Below are 20,845 nucleotides of genomic sequence, written 5' to 3'. Positions count from 1 at the left end.
ACTTACAGAAAGGGAGAACTCACAAAACCACTAGAAGAGGAAACATACTCCCCAGAAGTGGAAGAATTAAAATCTTAACCTGTTATACATATAGGACAGTATCATGTTTTTCCTTCAGCATCAGAAACACTGACTCTGATCCTTATCTGTAGTTGTAAATATGACATTATTAAATCATTAAAAAACACTCAGTAGTCCATTCCTGGGATAGACTGGCCATCATTTCATTCTCTGCTGCAACAATTAAGATGCAACAAATGTTGTCAGTTTCATTATTAGAATACAAGGTATTTAAAATATATATTTTTTATTATATATATATTTTAAAATGTTGGCAGAGTTGGCTCCTACTAATTTCCTGGTTCCCCAGGTCCATTTTGTAATTTTTCTGCATAACTATCCAGAACTGTTGTCCTATTTTTTAACTGTAAAAAGTCCAATGGAACCAGCCCAGAAGCCCTCTCCTGTGGAGCAACACTAACTGCTATTAAGCATGCCATACAGACCAGTAAAGCAAAGTACTGCTAAAGTCATGTAGGCATCACTTGTTGCCTGAAAATAGAAATTTTTTAGATTTTAACTGTAAACAGTTCTAATTTCTGCAGCAGTCAATCTTTTAATCAGAAATTAAACCTTCTCTAAGGTTGGTCCTTAGCTCAGCATTACTTAGCATCCATTAATAAAAGAGTGTTCTCTGTTCATTGTAACAGGGACACACCTCTGCGTTTCATAGGAGCCTTGCAGGAAAGAAAGATCTACCTGTACCATGAAGGAAAACACAAAGGTTTTCCAGCTGTACTCACAATAGCTATTGGTGGCTCACTGACAGAGGGGTGGACACATTAAAGGGGTTCCCCTCAAAGTCTGTCTTGGATCCACCATTCTTCAATATATTCATCAGGGATTTGACCAATGAATTAGGGAGAATTAGTTCATTAGGAAACAACAGTGTAGGAGAGGTGAGAGGTGCTCACTGTAACAGGATGAGAAAAGGGTCACTGTCATGTGAAATAGGATGCTGCTTAATAAGAGTTGCAAAATATTACTCAGAATGGGAAAAATTAACAGAACTTTGGTTGAAAAGGGCATGAAAAATATCATCAGCTGGACATGAGTTAACTCATTCTGTGAGGCATCAAGAGGAGTGTCTTCAGTAAGGCCTGAAGCAATCCTTCTGATCTCCTCACTGAAATATTCTGGGGAAAAATCAAAGATTTGTCAGTAATATTGTACACCCTAAAGTAAGACAATAAGAAAGAATTGACAACCTTTCAGTAATTTCCAGTTCTATTATTCTTTTCTTGGTAGACAATTATCACCATGATGTGTGGCTGTCAGTTGCAAGTAGGTACAAGAAATTAATTGGTATATAGACAGTTTCCTTGTAGAAGAAAATGAGCCAAGGTGAAGCGAGAAGGAGAAGGGACAGAGGAGGCACCACAGCTTCCTGGCAGGCTCTGGTCTGTGGGTTTCACGTGGGTTCTGGAGCTGTCAGCCTAACAGCTTTCCTGCTGCACTTTGATAGGCACTAAGTAGCCTTAATATGTAAAGGAAAATCAAATAGCATTTTAATATTAACTGATAGATCAAATTTGATTAAATGTGCTTCTCATCTTTTTGAATTTTCTTCAGTTAACACTTAATGAATGTCACCTTTCAGATCCCAGTCCATTTTAAAGCTACCTTGGGTTGCTCAAAACTTACAGGTTTTTTCCAGCTGTAGAAATATGAAACATTTTGTGTTTTAATGTCAGGGGGTTTGGTTTTTTGCTTTACCAATAGCAGCCATAAAAACAATGTTCATGAAACTTAGTATCTTTCTTCCCAAACCCAACAATTACAAATACTAAAATCTGAACTGCTATCTTAATAGTAGCATTACACAATCAAAGCAGTGCACCTAGCAAGCAAATGTCTTGTTGTTATTACCCTTTCAGGGAAGGAAATTGATTACTTTAACCCTTGCCACTGCAGGTGCCATCTAGTTAGGGTTTTGGAGCGTTGTCTTACTGTTGCAACATCATCGTTTTGTTGTGATTCTGTTGTGTTCAGAATCTTGTGAGGAGCAGTTGTCTGGAGGCAGAGAGAGTCTCACCATGGTCCTGTATAACCTCACCATACCACCCCATGGAGCTCCTAGACCCTGTAGATGAAAAGTGGACTCTGTGTGTTACTGCCAAAGTCTCCTTTGCTCAAAATGGGCTCTAGTTCTGTAACCAGATGGTTCTGCCTCCCGTAATGGTCCTGCCAATGCCTAGGAGTTTCTCTTTTTCAGAGATGTTAACTCCTTCCAAATTGAAGTACAGGCTGTCCTTTAAAAGTATTACAGATTTTGGCTGTCTTTATGCAAAACTTTAAAAAAGTCAACAGTCTTTCATTTGGCAAAGTTTTTTGGATTTCTTTACCTTTCAGGCATGAAGTCTGTGCATTTCTAGTATGAGTTGAATCCCAGACTGTGTCCAAACAGAACGTGTTTACTGCTACAGCTGAAACACAAGCAGTGTAGATGCACTGGATTCTGCTGTAGTTTTGCATTTTTGAGTGAGTGTTTTCAACTAAACAGTGTGATGGGGTTTTGATGTAGGTGGGTGAATGCAGCCTTTTCTAACCCTGAAATACTAAGTTGTAGAAATGTTAGGAAAAACAGTTGCAGGGATATAAAACCAACATACGTCCTCAGTGCCACACCAGAGAAGTAATGATAGAATTCCTTTTTTTATTTACAGATAACAAAATTACCCAGTGGGAAGACCCCAGACTGCAGAACCCAGCAATCACTGGCCCAGTAAGTACTGCTGTATTTTTTTTCCTATTAAATGCTGTGACTCACATAGATTTGGAAGAGGCAGGAGGCATTGCTGAGCAGCAGGTCATGCCCGGTCCCCAGATCTCCTGTTCTGTGACCTGGAGTGTCTAGGAAACATTCTTGGGCAGTAGATGTGCAGCAGTCAAAACAGATTGAGGTTAAAAAATGTTATTTCAAATAAACTACATCTATAGTAATGTAAGTGTCAAATATTCCTCAGTTGTGGGGGTTTTTTTAATTTCTCCACAGTTGCTTATACTGTAAATGACTTCGTATGGAACAAACAATATTAAATCTTTATCTTTTATTCCTCCATTGTGTTAAAATAGCATGTTTCAGCAGTAAACTGTATGAAGGGAATGTGTCTGCTCTGAATCATGAGGTTGGAAGCACTTGGAAATTTCAGATGAAGTGTGCTGAATACTGGACTGCAAGGTTTTAGGGAGGTTTTAAGGTGTGGGAGAAAGGTTCATATTTAGCCATTCTGTGGGTCACTACTGACAACAGAGTTTTACTGAGCTGAGACACAGTGCTATTAATTTTTAGATTCCTGGAGAGTAAAAACCTGCTTCCCTTCAAAATGGGAGAGTTGGGACTGTGTGGCTGCAGAGTATAAAAAGGATAGAAATTTGGTCTCTCAGTTTTAAAAGACATAAAATTTTCTGCAGATAAACCAAGAGATTTCAGAATATCACCCTTAGAAAAAGAAATACATGCTTTAAATTCAATATCAGAATAGTAAAACATTTAATATGTACCGTTAGCTTTTGACCTCTCCCTGCTGGTTGATGCCACTTCATGGTATCCTGAGTGAGCAGACTTTCAGCCCTGAGGGATTTCCAGGCACCAAGAATACTTTTTTATTTTTGGTAAAACCTCAAGAATTTTAAGGCTTCCAGGATACAGCAGATGAACTACTGTATGGTGTAATTCCTGTTGCTCTTGTTCATTAATAAAATTAATAGCAATCACTTATTTGAACATAATTGCTTTTGAACTGACTTATCCATTTGTCACATAGTTAATACTCTGACACAGAGTACCTTGTACAAATTCTTAATGCTTATTTTCCCAGAAATGTTAAGCAGAAATGAGATACTATCTGGGAAACTTTGTTTCAAGATAATAAGGGTCAATAGTGATCCCATTTAGTAAATAACAGTTATTTGTGCATTTGTTTGGGATTTTTAAAGAGAAAGCAAGACCAAATCCATTTTACAGCCCTGTAAGCATAAAGGATTCATCTTAATATTTTCAGTAGTATTTTTGATGCCATGACAAAAACAAAGAGCTACTCAAATTGCATTGTACAGTGGAAACCTTGAAAAATTATTTAATGGCTGTAGTAATGTCATATTATCATCAGAGTAAACTGATTTAGTTTGATTTTCTTAAATTATTTTTCATGTCTCATTGTCCACAAAACTCACACAGAAATATTTCCACCTCCTGCTCTCATCTACAGCTGATCATGAATCTATTGGAGACCAGCCCATACTGTCCCTCCCACAAAATCCCAGAAACTGAACTGGAACCATAGCTTTGCAATTAGTGATTCAGCCTCCAGGGAACAAAGTCCTGTCAAATTCAAAATCACTATTTCATTCCCCAAAAAACCCCACACTTCATCTGAGGTTTTGTTTTTATTTTCTTGCTTGTTGGTCATGTGGGGCTTCACTGAGCCCCTCAATTGCTTCTTAAATTCATTTTCAAAATTCTTTGAATTTTCATCTTTTGAGTCACACCTAACACTGCTTAGCACATTCAGCTGTGCAAATCTGTATCCTGTGCTAACACATTTTTGTGGTAGTGATTGTGTGCTAACATATTTTTAAAATCCAGCATCACTTGGCATGCTTGTTATGTCCTAAGGAGGTGCATGGATGTCAGCAACACATCCCAGGGGTTTTGTCTATGTTAAATTTCTTTTTTCTCTATTTCTGAAGGAAGAAAATGCAGGTAAGTAGTTGATAGACAGAAGAACTGAGTCAAAAGTTTTAATACCTTTTAATTCAAATTACACACTGAGAAATGGGAAAATTTGGCTGCTGTATTTCATGCACAGTGGGTTTTATTAGATGAATGTATGGCATGCATACATAGGTAGCCTGTCTTTTTTTGTTTGAATCATGTCAGCATATCAAACTGCTAAATGATCTGTGGAATAATGGAATAATCTGTGCTTCTGATTCTCTCCCTGACAGGCAGTTCCATATTCCAGGGAGTTCAAGCAGAAGTATGACTATTTCCGGAAGAAGTTAAAGAAACCAGTGAGTAGAACCGTGCTGCTGTGTGCACACAGTGAACACTTATTTATTGTCAGGAAAAAGGAAACCTTCTGCAACAGCTGTTTGAAGTCAGCTTTATCAGGAAAAGCATCCCTGGCTCAAACAGTCACATTTACCTGTTCATCCAGTCAGCTTTCTCCCTTCTCTGTTCAGTATTCAGCCCTCTGGCCCGAATCACAATGGGTGTCAGCTCTCTCCTGTTCAGACAGGACTTCTGAAATATTTTGGTAGCCCTGTTCTCCTTTATTTACACCTCTGCATCCCAGTTCTGGTGTGTGTGGTGCTGTAGGTGTTCTTGTTGTGAAACTGTCCTGGCCTTTACAGGTATGTGAGGGAAGCAGTTGCATAAATCTTGTGTGTTTGTTACCAGTTTAAGCTACAATGTCCTTAAAAATAGTAATATCAACCATTCTTTCATTTTTTATTGTTTGTTTCTTATTTTTCTTGTTAATTTCATTGTTTTGTTAAAGTTCATGGAAATCTCTGGAGCCACTAAATGGGCACTTACCTGGTTCACTGTGTGTTGTCAACTTGCAGACTTAGAGAGCACTGGAAAACAAAAATAAGGAGAAACGTTATACATCAAGTGTCTGCTCTGACATTTAGTTATTAGCACTGATCAGTAATTCACCTGAAGAGCTACTTACTGAGACTAACAAGTATCATATGATCTGCTTTCACATAGGCTGATATACCAAACAGATTTGAGATGAAACTACACAGAAATAATATTTTTGAGGAGTCCTACAGAAGAATCATGTCTGTGAAGAGACCTGATGTACTAAAAGCCAGGCTCTGGATTGAATTTGAGTCTGAAAAAGGACTTGACTATGGAGGTGTGGCGAGAGAATGGTTTTTTCTCTTATCCAAGGAGATGTTTAATCCCTATTATGGTCTTTTTGAATATTCAGCAACGTAAGTACATTACAATATTTCCATTCATAAGGGATATGCACAGCAGATTTTGCATAAGAGGCAAAGCTTAGACTGGAAAGTAGTTGGAACATCCCTTGTGGGGCACCAGGATGCATTCTTACCAGACAAATTCCTTATCTGCTTTTCAGAGAACCTTTCAGTTTGTCATTGGAAGCCATTTCCATTATTAAGACAATATTCATTATTGCCTTGCTTGCAGCAGAAGTGCAATTTTTATGTGCAGTTTAAGATACTAGTAAGAAAATGTTCTTTATCCTAGGGCAGTTGTACCATGGGCTTCTGCATTATTCCTCTCCAGTACCTTCAGATAATTTAAGAACTAGAAGCAGCTACTGCAAAAGAGAATCCTAACATTTTGAGTCCTGAAATTTGCCTGGGAAGAGTGACTGATCAAGCCCAGCAGGAACAGAAGCAAAAGCTTAAGCTGAAATGCCACTGATGACAAAATTGTTGTCAGTGGTGCCAGGGTGTGTCCTTTAGGAGTTAGCACACGTGCCACGGGTGAATCCTGCTACCCCACAGCAGGACCTGCGTTTACCTTTAGTCTCAGATAATCTTTATGATCATAAAGATTATCCTTTAGGTTAGGACAGGGTGCCCACAGACTGTCAGGTCCTGCTGGTGACGAGCACAGGGATAAATTTTACTGCTAAAAAAATTAACAAGAATGGCCCTAAGCCCAAGTTATTTATTAACACATATGAGTATCTGTATATTTAAAGACTTGGTTATTTTGATATTTTTTTTCTTTCCCCAAAAAAGGGACAACTATACACTTCAGATTAATCCTAATTCAGGTCTTTGTAATGAAGATCACCTGTCATATTTCACATTCATTGGCCGGGTGGCTGGTCTGGCAGTGTATCATGGGAAGCTGTTGGATGGTGAGTGCTCACACTGTGTGGCTGTGCTCCTGCTACTGCACTGTTATGAAATTACATAAATCACTTCAATAATTCATATGCTTTGGGGTGCAGTGTTTCTGGAGACAAGAGCTGAGAGAAAGTAATGGAACTAGAACTGCTGGAAATTGTGTTCCTGATCTGAATGATGATTCAAACTTTATAGTGTCTTGACAAATATGTTTCATATAACGTTTTGCTTCTTTCTCCAGTTATGTTGAAACTACAGAAATCAGCATTGCTAAATAATATCTATCCCTAAAGGAAAATCACTTCATTTGTATCAGCCATTTTCATGCAAACCTGCAGCCAAAGCAGTTGCGTGGGTGTCAACTGCAGCATATTTTGATCTGTAAAATTATTACTGAATGATTTAATGAGAAGATATTTCTGCTGAACTTTATTATTTATCCTGCAGTAAGCTAGCAAGTAAATAATATAAATGGACTATTTTTAGTTAGCAATAGTGCAGCATATTAGAAGAGGAAGTTTACCATCCTATTTTTCCAGCATCTCCTTTGAAAAAAAAGAATGGCAATTTTAAGTGGATCAGAGCACCTTGAGCTTAATTCCCCATGTTTTGTCTCCCTCTACCATTAATGTTTGAGCATCTAATGGCATAATTCCTGTACTCAAAAAACTGGATTTTCTGTGCCTGAGTAGAAATGAGCCTGCTGTGTTAACTGGAGCAGTGACAGCAGTTACTTTCAGGAGGTTTCCTCCTTGCTGACACACTAGGAAGCACCGTGGCATCTTTCCTGAGCAGCTGTATCTGTGCGTAAGGTGAAAATGCAGCCCCATGGCAGTAACACCCTTCCCTCTCTTTCAGGCTTCTTCATCAGACCCTTTTACAAGATGATGCTGGGCAAACAAATAACTCTGAAAGACATGGAGTCAGTGGTAAGCTAACAGTTAAACCCTACCAGCACTGGCAATTACATGTGGGGATATTTATACGAGCTACAATTCCAACAAATTGCTTAGTGGAAAACACAAGGTCTGAGCTGCAGCAGCTTCAGACAGATACATACACACTCTTGTGAAAAAACAAATTGTCCCTGCTAGGAGAGCTGTTTCAGTAGTAACAGTGGTGAGGAGGAGAAGAGCTGTGAGTATGCCAGTGAGAAACACAACGTAATGACACTGCCAGCCTTTCCAGTGGTGTATAAATTGTGTTGGAAAGAGTGTACAATTTTATCAAGGAGATACTTTCTAACCAACATTGTTATTTACATACATACCTAACAGACGTAGAGACAATTTATTGTGTTGCATGACAATGCAATTGTAAGTTAATTCAGAAAAGTTACATGAATCTAAAAATGCAGCATCTAGGAAAACAATATATTAAACTATATATTAATAAAGTAATCTTATCTTGACCTGCTGTACAGCACCTGTTATAAATTAATTAAATAAATTCATTCTCATCTTTTCCAGCTCCTTGCAGTTCTAATTCTAAATGGTTTTATTTGTTTGGTTTAAACTATGCATTCAATGTTCACCTTTTCAAACTTTAATTATAATCTGCTGTAGGACAGTGAATACTACAACTCTCTGAAGTGGATCCTGGAAAATGATCCTACAGAGTTGGATCTCATGTTTTGCATAGATGAGGAAAACTTTGGACAGGTATGTCAAGGTTACCCTCAAGTCTATATCTCCATCACAATAGTTTTTACTGCCAAAAAACCTACTTGCTGTAGTTTCTTCTGAACTGTAATGAATTTGTTTTTTTCAGTCTTAAACTGCACATCATCCTCAGCAAATCTGTACTTAACCATATCTGTAATCTGTTTTTGGTTTTCTGCTTTACTCTTTTGTAAAAGTACAAAAGACTTTCCCTGTGGATTTAAAGTTGGTGGGGTTTTTCCCAAGCATTTTGAAAAATTAAAAGGCATTTTAAATTTTTAAGGCATTCTACCCTTACCAAAATGGAGTATGTTTTCTTTACCCAAAGGAACCTGCTGTTCAGGACTGAAAGTTTTCTTTGGAATGGTTTGCTCACTCTGATCAAGGGCTCAGTCATATAAGTGACCATATTATAATTTGTTCCTAGCAATGACATCTTTAAATGTGGAATGTTTTAACATCTCATCAGCATAATAATTTCTTATTACTATGTATAAAATTCTGCTCGAGGAGAGTGGATTTTGAGAAATGTGTCCTGAAATCATAATGACTATTGTGTTTTGGGATTTTTTCTTTCAAAATACAGACATATCAAGTCGATCTGAAGCCAAATGGGTCAGAAATCATGGTAACAAATGAAAACAAAAGGGAATACATCGAGTACGTATACATTTATGGGATTCATCCTGAGTGTAAGCAAGCACAGGTGTACTTGTCTTCGAAGTTACCCTCCTGCAGTTACTGTGGTTTACAGAGCAATAGATTGTCAGAGATCCTTTCAAAAGAAACCTTATTCTTAACACTGTTTATACCCTAATCTCTAGAAAGTTTGAATTTTAACTGCTGCTGTTCTATGAATTGCACTACTGAGGGGAGTCTGTGACATAATAGGAAATTCTTTTCTTGCTGGTTAGGCATGAGGAACATTCAAGTGATGAGATGCAGACATCTGCATCTACACTACTTTACGATGCCCTCCTCACCCTGCTGAAGGGGACACAGCACCTCTGCCCAGTTCCCTGCTAGCTTTTGGTGGTTGTCCAAGTGCCCAGCCAGGGAATTTCCAGAGCAGGGCTGAATTCCCACTCTGGGGCTGGCAGGATTCCCTGAGGAACTGCTTGGCTGCAGAATACAAACAGTGCAGATCTGAACACTGAGCTGTATCTAGAGAAGGTTGCTATCTGAAGGTTGTGTTTGCTCACCCTTGTGGTCTTCATTCAAGGAAGAACCCAGGAACTCTGTAAATGTTTAAGCAGTTAATCTTAAACTTCCTCAGTTTTTCTGCCTACTAGAATGTAAAATAATAAATTCAACTATACTTGCTGGCATTTTTAATTAGTGCCTCTAATTAAAGGTGAGAAAACAGTATTCATGCAAACTAGAAGTGAAACAAACTTCATCAGAAAAGGAAGTGGATTTCTAGAGCATCATTCTAGAAACTGTAAGGTATTGGTGCTGCAGGTGGTTGGCCTTTACACACAAACCCTTGTTACTGTACTTTTTATTCACCAATATATTGATCTATTTATAGGCAGGCCATTATATGTAATTAAATCTATCCTCAGAGTTGGTAGATTTCATTGGGAACTGTTATTCAGAGCTCTAGAAGACTAAAATGTCTAGTCACGTAGGTCCCTTATCCTAACAGTAAATAAATACATCATCTGGAGTCTGGATTCCAGCCCCGTTTAGAAAGAAACAAAACCCAGTGCAGATTTGCAGGTTCTTCCAACCCACAGGCAGCCCCCAAATTCATTCCATAGCAACAGGGAGGTTCATATCGGGCAACATGACAGCCACACATTAAAAACTCCTGGTGATGTAGAGAAGTCACAGCTACAGAGCACGGAGGTGTTTGTTGTGTAGAGCTTGTGTTGCACACCAAAGTGAAAATATTCATACTGTAACTTGTTCACAGTCACTGTTCCTTTCTACAACAATCAGTCACATGAATAAATTTCAGCAGTTAACAAAAAGCTGCTGAGTTTCCTTAAGGTCAGAGGGTGGCAGGGAAATGGCTGCAGTTGTGAGACTCACATTGCTAGGGGCTGCGAGTAGCTGTAAGCATTTTGTTTGCAGTCTCCTAATGAGTTTGCTTTTCTGTTTCTCTGCTATAGCCTGGTCATCCAGTGGAGGTTTGTAAACAGAGTTCAAAAACAAATGAATGCTTTTTTGGAGGTAAGGTTCTTTAAGTTTGGGGGTTTTTTTCTCAAAAAACCTTATTATTTTCAATGCATCTTCTTGTACATCAGTGTCTGCATTAAGGGAGTGGGAAACTTTGCATAACCTCACAAGTTCTGGGATGCTTTGGGTTTGTGATGTTAATTTTACCTTGTATAAGAATATATGAATCTGCATTATGAGAATGAGGTCATTCTCTTTCAAGCTGAAATCATTTGAGCTTGAAATAATTTAGTTGTTTGTTTGTTTTTTAATTAGGGACTTGTAATTCAGCAAGAGCTTAAAAACCCTTCTTTGTCCTCTCTTGTTCAACTAGGTTCCCTGGAGCCAAAGATCCTGTTAGATAAAAACTAATTTTATGTGGTATGAGAATTTTATCTTAACTTTGCTTTCTTCTAGGGATTCACGGAACTTCTTCCTATTGATCTGATTAAAATTTTTGATGAAAATGAACTAGAGGTGAGTTTGCTTAATTGATATCCAGACACAACAGATCATCACAAAAAGATGCATCATGTTCTAGGCTCACCACTCAGCACTTACTCATCATAAGTGAATTTGCAGATAAAGATTGCCTGTAGTGGGAAATCAGCTTTTTCTCCCTAAGTCATAAATCTGTTGATCACATAAAAGCACAAAAAATTTAATTATTCAGTGAGGTAGTTGAGTACACACATATAAAAGCATGTAAGTAGGTTACTGACATCATAGAATGCTAGAATGGTTTGGGTTGGAGGGATCTAAAAGATCTTCTGGAGTTAATGCAATTATGCTATAGCAGTCATATTTTGAGTGAAATGCCATCACAGATGCTGCTGCACAAAGCACACGCACACCCTAGTGTACAGTGTTTCTCCAGTAAAATGAGCCCCTCTTTGAGCGTTCTCCTGAGGAGAAGGTCTGACTCTACACTGCCATTTACAGGTGTAGTTTTTGGCTGGTTAAAGGGTCAGACACAGCGGGAAAGCATAACCTGTTTTTTCTGGTGAAGTGTGCAGGGAAACACAACACACACTTGGATTCACAGCCTAACGATTTGCTTCCATGCGCAGTTACTGATGTGTGGCCTTGGCGATGTTGATGTTAATGACTGGAGACAACATACAATCTACAAAAATGGTTACTGCCCAAATCATCCCGTTATCCAGTGGTTCTGGAAGGTAATATTGGCTTCCCTGTCTGTTCCTGAAGTTAGAGTTCTCCTGTTGTTTTGCAGAGTCTGTTAAGAAATCTTTTTTTGTTCATGAAAATTGCTGAAGATAAATACATCTGGGGTACTCATGAGAGACTACACCAGAAGTAGACTCAGTTTTCTGTGAGTTTAATAAGAGAATCCCTAGGCTGGGACCTGTGTCACCTTGCTCACAGGTCCACAGGCTGCTGCAAAGGATAATTCACTCAGGTTTGGGTTTTTTCAACAATGGCACTGGCAGGTGTGCCTGCAGGAAGGCAGTGACTGTGTGTGTTCCCAACAGGCTGTTCTCCTGATGGATGCCGAGAAGCGGATCCGGCTGCTGCAGTTCGTGACGGGGACATCACGTGTGCCTATGAACGGATTTGCTGAACTCTACGGTGAGCTCCCTTGGGCATGGGGAATCCTCCTCCTGGCTGCCAGCAGCACAGTGAGGAGCAGGGAGGTTTTGTGCACCATCAGCCTTACATTGGCTCTCTCCTAGCTCCCACAGGAAAAATCTGGGCTGGCAACAGCAATCATACCCATCTCACATGAAGAAGAGCAATCAATATGTGTTTAACAACTTTTTCAATTTTCAATCTTAATTACTTCTTGTGCATTACACATACTCTACACACTCTACACAGGTACTCAGATAAACTTAACAAGCTAAGAGGGCTTGGAAATAAATAACCACACTTCTATTTGCTTAATGCCATTTTAAGAGAGTTTGTACCACATATTTTGTACCAGTTGAAAAATACAGCCTCCAATTGATGCGAGCACTTAATGTTGAAAAGAATGTTTACAAAGCCTCTGTAGTGTCCAGCAACTGATATTTCATATGATTTTCATTTCCAACCAGGTTCAAATGGTCCTCAGCTGTTTACAATAGAGCAATGGGGAAGTCCTGATAAACTGCCCAGAGCTCACACGTGGTAAGTCATAACAGCATAGAATTATACAGCCTTGTTGCACTGTTACACTGCCAACGAAGTGGGAAACTGATGGCTGTGCTTGTCTCTAACATACTTTAGCCCTGGATTATACAAATTTTATAATATGGGATCCTCTGAAACCTACAGCCATGTGTTCACCAGCTGAGGTACAGCACAGTGTGATGTGTGTGAGGACACTGGGTCACAGAGCAGCCCAGTTTCTCTTCCAGCATACCCCAGGATGGGAGCATTGATATATGGATATATATCAAGTTTTACTTCTGAAGAAACCACCAAACAACAACAAAAACCAAACACATCCAAAACTAAACCATCCTCTTTACATTTCAATTGCCTGTTAGATTGTACAGGACATTTTCAAGACTTTCTTTTAGGTGTTTATTCTTCTTTCCCCCCTATCCTATACATTTAGAAAGCCTTTGCTGAGCCTTACAAAACCAGCCTTTTGACAGAGAGGAAATGGTTTGAGTTAAGTAAATATGCTGATGTAGGGGGCTGTCTGGTGGTTTTTAAGAAATTGCCACTTCCAGCTCTAATGAGATGTCACACAGTTATTTCTGACAGCTCATTGTGTTGGGGTGATCTGTAGGGAGCACCAGCATTTGGAAGGTTTGCAAAGGACACCCTGGGGATTGCCCCCATGTGGACACTAAGATATATTCTCTATTAAGGCTCCCAAATTCTTTAACCTTGTCTATTTCCTTACAGTAAGTGCTTTTCAATTGATTATTAAACAAATCTTTTTCTTCTAAATTTCAGCTTTAACCGCCTAGATTTACCTCTTTATGAATCTTTTGAAGATTTGAGAGAGAAGCTCCTTATGGCAGTTGAAAATGCTCAAGGATTTGAAGGTGTGGATTAAAACACTGACCTTTTCCCCTCCTTTAAGCAAGTTCTGCTCGCACTTTTGCGTTTGCCTGACAGCCTGGGAGTGACTCTGGCAGAACAGTTGCACAGCGCAGGTTCACGGAGCAAACCCTTCAGCCGTGCAGTTGCCTGAACCCAGATGCCTGAGCTGTCACCCCTGGGTGGCTTTTCTGACGTTTCCACAGATCACCAACTGCTTCACATGAACTCTGGTCACATTTCAGCAGGACTTACTCTATTTATGTTGTGCCTCTGTAGGCAAAGACCTTAATAAATATTTTACATAATTTCTAATGACAATGAATGGAATTAATCATTTTACAGGTATAGTATTACAACTCATGTTTACTTTTTGATTTAGACATTTTCAGATTTTATTTCATTACCATTAAATATCATATACTTGGAAAAATGAGCATTTTTCTTAATTTCATACTAGACTTGATGCCAGTGTCATTTCCTCAAAGCACATTTTGAGCCTTGTGTTCCCAGACCATTAAGAAAGGAGGAGAAAGCTATGTTGGAAATGTTCTCAACGTGGGCTGTGTATCGAGAGCAACTCTCTTCCTTGAGCACATAAATATTTTTCTGTGTCCAGAAGTATGGACTGGATGTTGCATTTTTTGTATAAATATGATAATAGTTACAAGTCAAAGGAGAATCATAATATAGCATGCCAAATCTCATGGTTCAGTAAAGAAATTGCCTCATTATTGGTAATATTTACATGTACTATAAAGGCATTTGGGGCTAGGGTTGGCATTAATCATTTTAGGAAAATATGCTTAACCCTGTCATCTTTGTACAGTGATTCTTTTACTACCCTTTCCTCTTAACTGTTTGCAATGGAGGCATTTTGAATTAAACCTGGCACTATGTGATCTGGCACTATAGCAAACAGGTCTGGTTTGTCTCCTATTTGTATGCATTTGCTATTGATATCTAAGTAACAACGGGGGGTTTTTTTGTTTGTTTCTAACTGCACCAACTCTAAAGGCACTTTATGTAACACATGGGAGTCATATCCATTTTTTTATCATAAACATTAATGTGATTATATTCCTTCTTACTGCACATGTCTTTCTGGTGCAATATCTATCAATTGTGAATTTGGCTGCTGATGATGTATAAAAGAAAACAAACAACAAAACAGATGTTGAGCTGAGCCTGCAGACATGTTCCTCGGCAATTGTTTTTGTGATTTATTTTTTACTTAATCACAAAGATTTATTTAATATACACTGCTATCTAATCAATTTTGTTACTTCTGACATGTTGCATGCTTAAACTATAATGTCTAAGTTGCATCTCTTTTGTGACAGACTAAAAGTGAAAGATTTCTGTTTCATCCACGGAAGTGAAATGGTTCCAGTGCCTCCCAAGTAAGTTTGAGGGCATGGCTTCACCAATTTCACCTCCAGGTCATGCCCACCTACCTGCCTGCAGGGAGGCTTTTCCCCAGGAACCCTGTTAATGCTCGTGGAGCGAGGTGACACCGTGTGCTAGAACAGAACAGCACTTACTGCCAGCAGCTCTGGTAGCCCTGCCCTTGCCCCATGCAGCCTACAGCCAGGAGCCAGCAGCCCTTCTGCAGAGCCTTTAATACAGTGACACTGCACCTGAAGAGGCTGGAAAGAAGCCCTAATGCTGGTAATATTCAGAAAAAAAAAGTGTGAAAAGCTAATAGATGCACAAGGAAGGTTATGTTATTACTTGAGTGCAGTTTAGGATTTGGTTTCTGTTCAGTATGTCTCCTGACATTCCTTTCTGACCTTTCTGTTTTCTGATTCCTTTCTGTTTGTTGAGTGAGCTGGAGGAGAAAGTGGACTGTGTCTGAGTTGCTAGAGAAACACCCCAGCAGCATCCCACAGCTTGTGGGGCTGTGGGAAGGAGCATGGGAAGGTGGAGATGTGCAGGTACATCGAGGTGCTGCCCCTGCCCTTTCCCATATTAAGGTCAGTCATTATAACCTGAGGTCCCTTAAGGGAAGCTCCATGCTCCAAGATTAGTTTTCTTCCTGTCTTAGCCTGGAGGATTTTTGGTGCAGCTGCAGGCTCTGTTCATATCCAGTGCCAGGTATCAGAATTGTAAGAACACCTGAGACACTTGGTTGTGACAGTGAAACGTGACCTCGTGTAGATGGAGGCTGTGACCCAGCAGTAGTGCAAGGAGGTAGAACCAGGGTCAGGCTATGTTTGGGAATCTTACATTCCTCCTGTGATTTTGCTTTGGTCCTTCCCCTCATCCTTTAGAACAGGTCTGCCAACCCCTACCTGCATCAGAGCCCTTTCCACTACCTGGAAATGCATAGTCACATCTGGCTAGAAGGGAAATCTTCGTAGTTTGGATTCTTTTTTTTCTTTTTAAAGGAAATTAAGAATGGTTTGTCTTAACATCTTTTTGGATCCATCCTGCTCAGCTCCACTTAGCTCACAAACCTAAAGACACTCCAGAAGCATTCACTATTCAATATTCACTATTCACTATGTAAATTCACTATTAAAACAGCAATACAAATTTGTATTAGGATTGTAATTAATGTGCATTTGGACTGATGCAGTTTACTTGAGAGAGGTTTTAATTTTTAGGAAACAGTTTGATATTAAATGCCAGCAGAGTCCCTGAGGGTCTGTCTGGAGGGTGGCAGCTTCTAGTACAACACCATGAGACCTGACCCAGCCCAGGCATCACTGACTTGCCAGGTCAAACACACAACTCCCTGTCACCCCTGTACAGCTCATGCTGCAATTTAGGCTTTCTTACAATCAACTAAAATAGTTGAATACCTTGAGGAATGAAAAAAAAAATCTGTCTAGGAAAAAAAAATGTAGCTAAATGATTTTATAATGCAGCTACAACACAAACTGCTAACATTCCTGCTGAATTTGCACTATGGTGCTGTGCCTTTCTCAACACAGTCCTGATACTTCAGCCTCTGCACCACAAAATGACCCAACAGTATTTTGAAATGTTCTATTCAGCTACTTTTTCTATTAAAAAGTGGTAATTCTAAAGGCAGTACCTAAACCACTACTTGCCTGCTCCTCAGAAGCCTTAAGGCAAAATAATTCATAAAAATTCCAGTCACAGTACAGTCTGCATCTCTCCTCTCCTGCTCACACTGAGTCTCACAGCTCTGCACCATGTTAGGCTGCAGTTACCAAAGAGATAACATTTTTATCATACCCAGGTGATTGCCAGGACTAATTATCAGTAGGTAGAGTAGAAAAAAAGGAACATTACCTGATCAGACATTTTAAAAGATTAAAAAATGAAAATACACATTTTTAATAAAACTTTTCCTTTTTGTATGTAAAATGACAAAGAAGACAAAACCCTGCAGTCTTCACCCATCTGTTATGATGTTGCACTAAGAAGTGATGCACGTTTAGAATACACAGAAAGCTTAAAAACTGGAATCTAACCATATTAATGTTCTAGGCCACGGGACGCTCTCACCATCAGCACACACCATGTTTGTCCTGTGTCTGTCCACACATACCTCTAACCACTGCTTGTCCACACTCATCCTCCCTTTACATGTCAGGTTTTTTTCCTTTTCTACATTATTTTCACATAAACTATGCTTGTTTTTTTCTGTTTTCCTTCATTCTTAATATGAAGCTGTAAAAATATAAACAGTGTGCAGTCGTATCCAGCAGTACCTGTGTTGCATTTCTCTCAAACCTGTTCTGCTGGAGTTAAAGCTGCTGTCGAGCTGCCCACCTCCCCTGCAGATCTGCCCCTGCCCCGCAGCACTAAGGAGGTTATGATTCTCACAACCCAAGTGGAAAACTCCAGAAAATGATGTTGCTATGCTCAGTGTTTTTTAACATAAATTCTGAACCAAATTTAAAATTGAGATTATTAATACTTGCAAACATGCAAACGAGTCAAAACATTCCAGATTAAATTAACTGGTTTGTGGGTTTTTTATATATACAAAAATCACCTCATACTAGAAGGCTATTCAAAATCATGCTAAACTACCTTAAAGTTTCTTTTTAAAGAATTACTTATAAATAATGCTCATTTTCACAAATATTGCAGCTATAAAGCAGTTGGATTTGATACACTCTGGGGAAAGAATTTGTTCACGAACAAAAGTAATTTTTCCATTTATTTTCTGAGAAGCAGTGAAAGAAACTGTAGTTTGTTTTCCTGACAGCAAGAGCTCAATGTGATAAAATGAAAATGTTGTAATGAAATGATGCAACTTAAATATTTAATAAAGAATTATGGAAGCTACAGCATTTTATACTTCAAATATATCTTTTGTCTAATGAAGCTTTGTTTTGTTTTGTTAAAAAAAACCCCACAGCTCTATTAAGGTCTGGATTTGCAGTCAGGTTTTCACAACCTGAGATGTGGTTTGGGGAACAGATGTGCAGTCACATCTGTACCCAATTTATTTTTAAGTAATTAAACACACCATCCACAAATTTCATCTTCTGCAGAAGTGTTTCCCCAAGTTTTTCCCCATGATCCTCCCTGCATTCCTGAAGCATCACATTTCCAGCTGAACAGCAGTGCATCCCTGAGGAAAGCTCAGAGTGGACTCAGGCCCATCAGAAGGCACAAGGCAAGGGAGCTTTCTCTGCGAGGGTCTGAACAGCTGGTCCCTGGTTGTGCAGAGTTCTCTATAGGCCTGTCAGCAGATAACAAACAGAACCTGCACCTCTCCTTGCTGACCCATGTCCTCTCTGTCCCATCACCATTTCTGACAGGAGAACTGCGGCACTCCATTAGACTGTCACCAGAAGTTCTGTTCACCAACTCTGGTTCCACAGTGACCACACACAGCCACACACTTACAAACTTCCCCATTTAAGCCATACTTGGACTAAGTGTGCATGTTCTATCACTTTTACTGAATATTTCTCTTCAGAGCAGCATTTTCTCCAGCCCACAGTAATGTCTGTACTACAGAGGAAATACCCTGCTTGCAACAAACATGCCAAAGTTGAGCAGGAGTCTACACCTTGGTGAATTTGTTTTGATTTTCAGTGTTAAAATACCAATGTTCCAGTACTAAAAACAGTACTGAAGAAGGAAACAGAATTGCCTTTTCTTTTAATCCTAACTTAAACCACAAAACAAAAGCCAACTACAACAAACCCACCCAAAGAAACCCAAACCTAAATAAGAGCCCACCATAAGAGATATTTCTATGATTCTATGATTCTGACTCAGAAGCTGACTTCAAGAACACAGTGAAGTCCTCCTCACCTCTTATCAGTGCTTAAGAGAGTTGCAGATGGACTAAATTACCTTTTAGTCTTTATAAACACAGAGTCAGTGCGTAACAAATTGTCTTTTGGCTTTTGAGTTTCACCTGGAGCACAGCCTACAGGCTGCACTGGTCTGACTCGCACTAACACACATCAGGAGCCTCATAACAAACTCTTACAGTGACCTTCAGCTGCAATTTGCTGCAGGAAAAAAAAAATTAAAGCTACAGCACCATACACACCTCCCAACACTCCCCATCTGCTTAAGGAAGTGTGCAGAAACTGGGAGAGGAACAAGGGCAGCCAAAGCAAGTAGGTGAAAACTCCAATCGCCTGGGATAGCTGCTGTGAAAAACCTCACCACAGAGCAGCATCCAAGTTACTTTGTATCCTCAAGTGACACACTGTGTAATGCTGAGGCACAAATTAATCAAGACACTTCAAAACAAAAAAAACGCCCCTCAACAGACGCATCTTTCCAGCAATACCTACTTGTGTGTTAACGTTTCAGCATGGTTACATCCAGCAGGTTTCCAAAGAAAACCAAAAGGAATGTATCAAGTGGAAACAGAATGCCTGTGCAACTCCTTCCTACATGCCAGTTGTATACAGCTAGGAAGGATCTGTTGCCCTTGAGAATCACACAAACAAACCCAAAAAGCCCCATGTCAAATACTCAAACCCCAAACCTACACACCACCACTCTGCAGCTGCCTGTAGTCATTCCTATTTCCAGCCCCAAAACTTGGCTGGTTCCTGCCCCTGACAGGGACCAATCCTGCACTACCCAAATCAGTTCCCTTTCTCTCTTGTAAGCTTATTGTCATTAATAAAAGCCATGACACCAGATCAAATCAAAGGTCCAGCTGGACAAGTATCTAATTTGTAGATTCTGGTAAAATAGCCCAAGAGTCAGGCAGAGCTCTGCCAGCAAAGGCACTCTCAAACGACTCACAGGCAGCTCACAGCCCTACTGAAGTGATGGCTTCTTTTTCTCTGCACAGAAAAAGCAGTTCTTAAAAAATATCTGTTATTTGGCTGGATTTCACGCTTTTCTTTCCTTTCAAGGTTAACACTGTGTAAAACCCACTATCCTTTACATTTCTAAATAACACTACCATGAGAAAGGCCCCCAGGGTGTGCTGTGGCAACCCAACAGAAACCATCTCATGTGAAACATCTCCAGTACCAGGATGACACAGATAAGTAACCCCTTGATGATTACCATTCATTATTTTCCTCAGTTTTAAATTGACAGCCTTGCTCAAACTCAATTTATTCTTGCTGAGATACATTCACTGGTTTTACCTGACATTTTCTGCTGTTTGCTCTGGGTGTTTCATTAGTCTGACAGATTAGACTCTCAAGTTTAAAACGTATAAGGTATATTCATTACAAATGCACACACTTCTAAACCTATTATCTTTTACCCTGTCATATCTCAACCTTGTATTAATACATTTTTTATTTTAATCTTCAGTTAATTTTCCTCTCTTTGATAGTTCTCTGTCAGCAGCATGCAACAATGCAACCACTTCAAAAATTCGTACCTGTAGCTTATTTTTTCAAACTGAAATATTTTCAAATTTAAGTGTTTTAATAATTCACCACCGTGGTTTTGCTAGTAACCCAGAAGTTGTCTGAAACATCTGCCACTGCCAGTCTGTGGCACTCTGAAAGCAAAAAGGAAGGCAACAACCACCTCACCAGTACTTGGTTTTCCATTGGTTTGCAGGTATGGAGCTCTCACCAGAATCTGACAGACACCTGGTGGCTTTACAGGCCTGAACATGCCAGAAGCTGAAGACTTTGCAAAGGAATTATTGGGTGATGTGTGGTGTCTGTTCAGTCTGTTGCCACGACCTTTGC

General features: G+C 39.4%; 1 protein-coding gene across 6 annotated transcripts in view; it reads left to right on the top strand.

Moving 5' to 3' along the window:
• The window catches only part of NEDD4L (NEDD4 like E3 ubiquitin protein ligase), a 119,874-nt gene extending 101,884 nt beyond the window's left edge, over positions 1-17,990 (top strand). For 5 of the 6 annotated variants that reach the window (XM_030468064.1, XM_030468060.1, XM_030468062.1 and 2 more), the window contains 13 exons: positions 2,727-2,785; positions 5,011-5,076; positions 5,780-6,009; positions 6,793-6,914; positions 7,762-7,832; positions 8,469-8,564; positions 9,151-9,224; positions 10,682-10,742; positions 11,145-11,204; positions 11,798-11,905; positions 12,221-12,317; positions 12,785-12,857; positions 13,638-17,976. In XM_030468064.1, coding sequence (XP_030323924.1) covers positions 2,727-2,785; positions 5,011-5,076; positions 5,780-6,009; positions 6,793-6,914; positions 7,762-7,832; positions 8,469-8,564; positions 9,151-9,224; positions 10,682-10,742; positions 11,145-11,204; positions 11,798-11,905; positions 12,221-12,317; positions 12,785-12,857; positions 13,638-13,740 — 1,220 coding nt within the window. In that variant the 3' untranslated portion in view covers positions 13,741-17,976. Of the gene's footprint in view, positions 1-2,726; positions 2,786-5,010; positions 5,077-5,779; positions 6,010-6,792; positions 6,915-7,761; positions 7,833-8,468; positions 8,565-9,150; positions 9,225-10,681; positions 10,743-11,144; positions 11,205-11,797; positions 11,906-12,220; positions 12,318-12,784; positions 12,858-13,637 lie in introns of all 6 variants that reach the window. The other variant, XM_030468065.1, reaches the window with a different exon arrangement.
• The last annotated feature ends 2,855 nt before the right edge of the window (positions 17,991-20,845 follow it).

This window comes from Calypte anna, chromosome Z (assembly GCF_003957555.1).
Source record: "Calypte anna isolate BGI_N300 chromosome Z, bCalAnn1_v1.p, whole genome shotgun sequence".
In the NCBI taxonomy this organism is placed as follows: Eukaryota; Metazoa; Chordata; class Aves; order Apodiformes; family Trochilidae; genus Calypte; species Calypte anna.
Note: the sequence above shows the minus strand (reverse complement) of the source record. Positions and strands in the feature narration are given on the sequence as shown.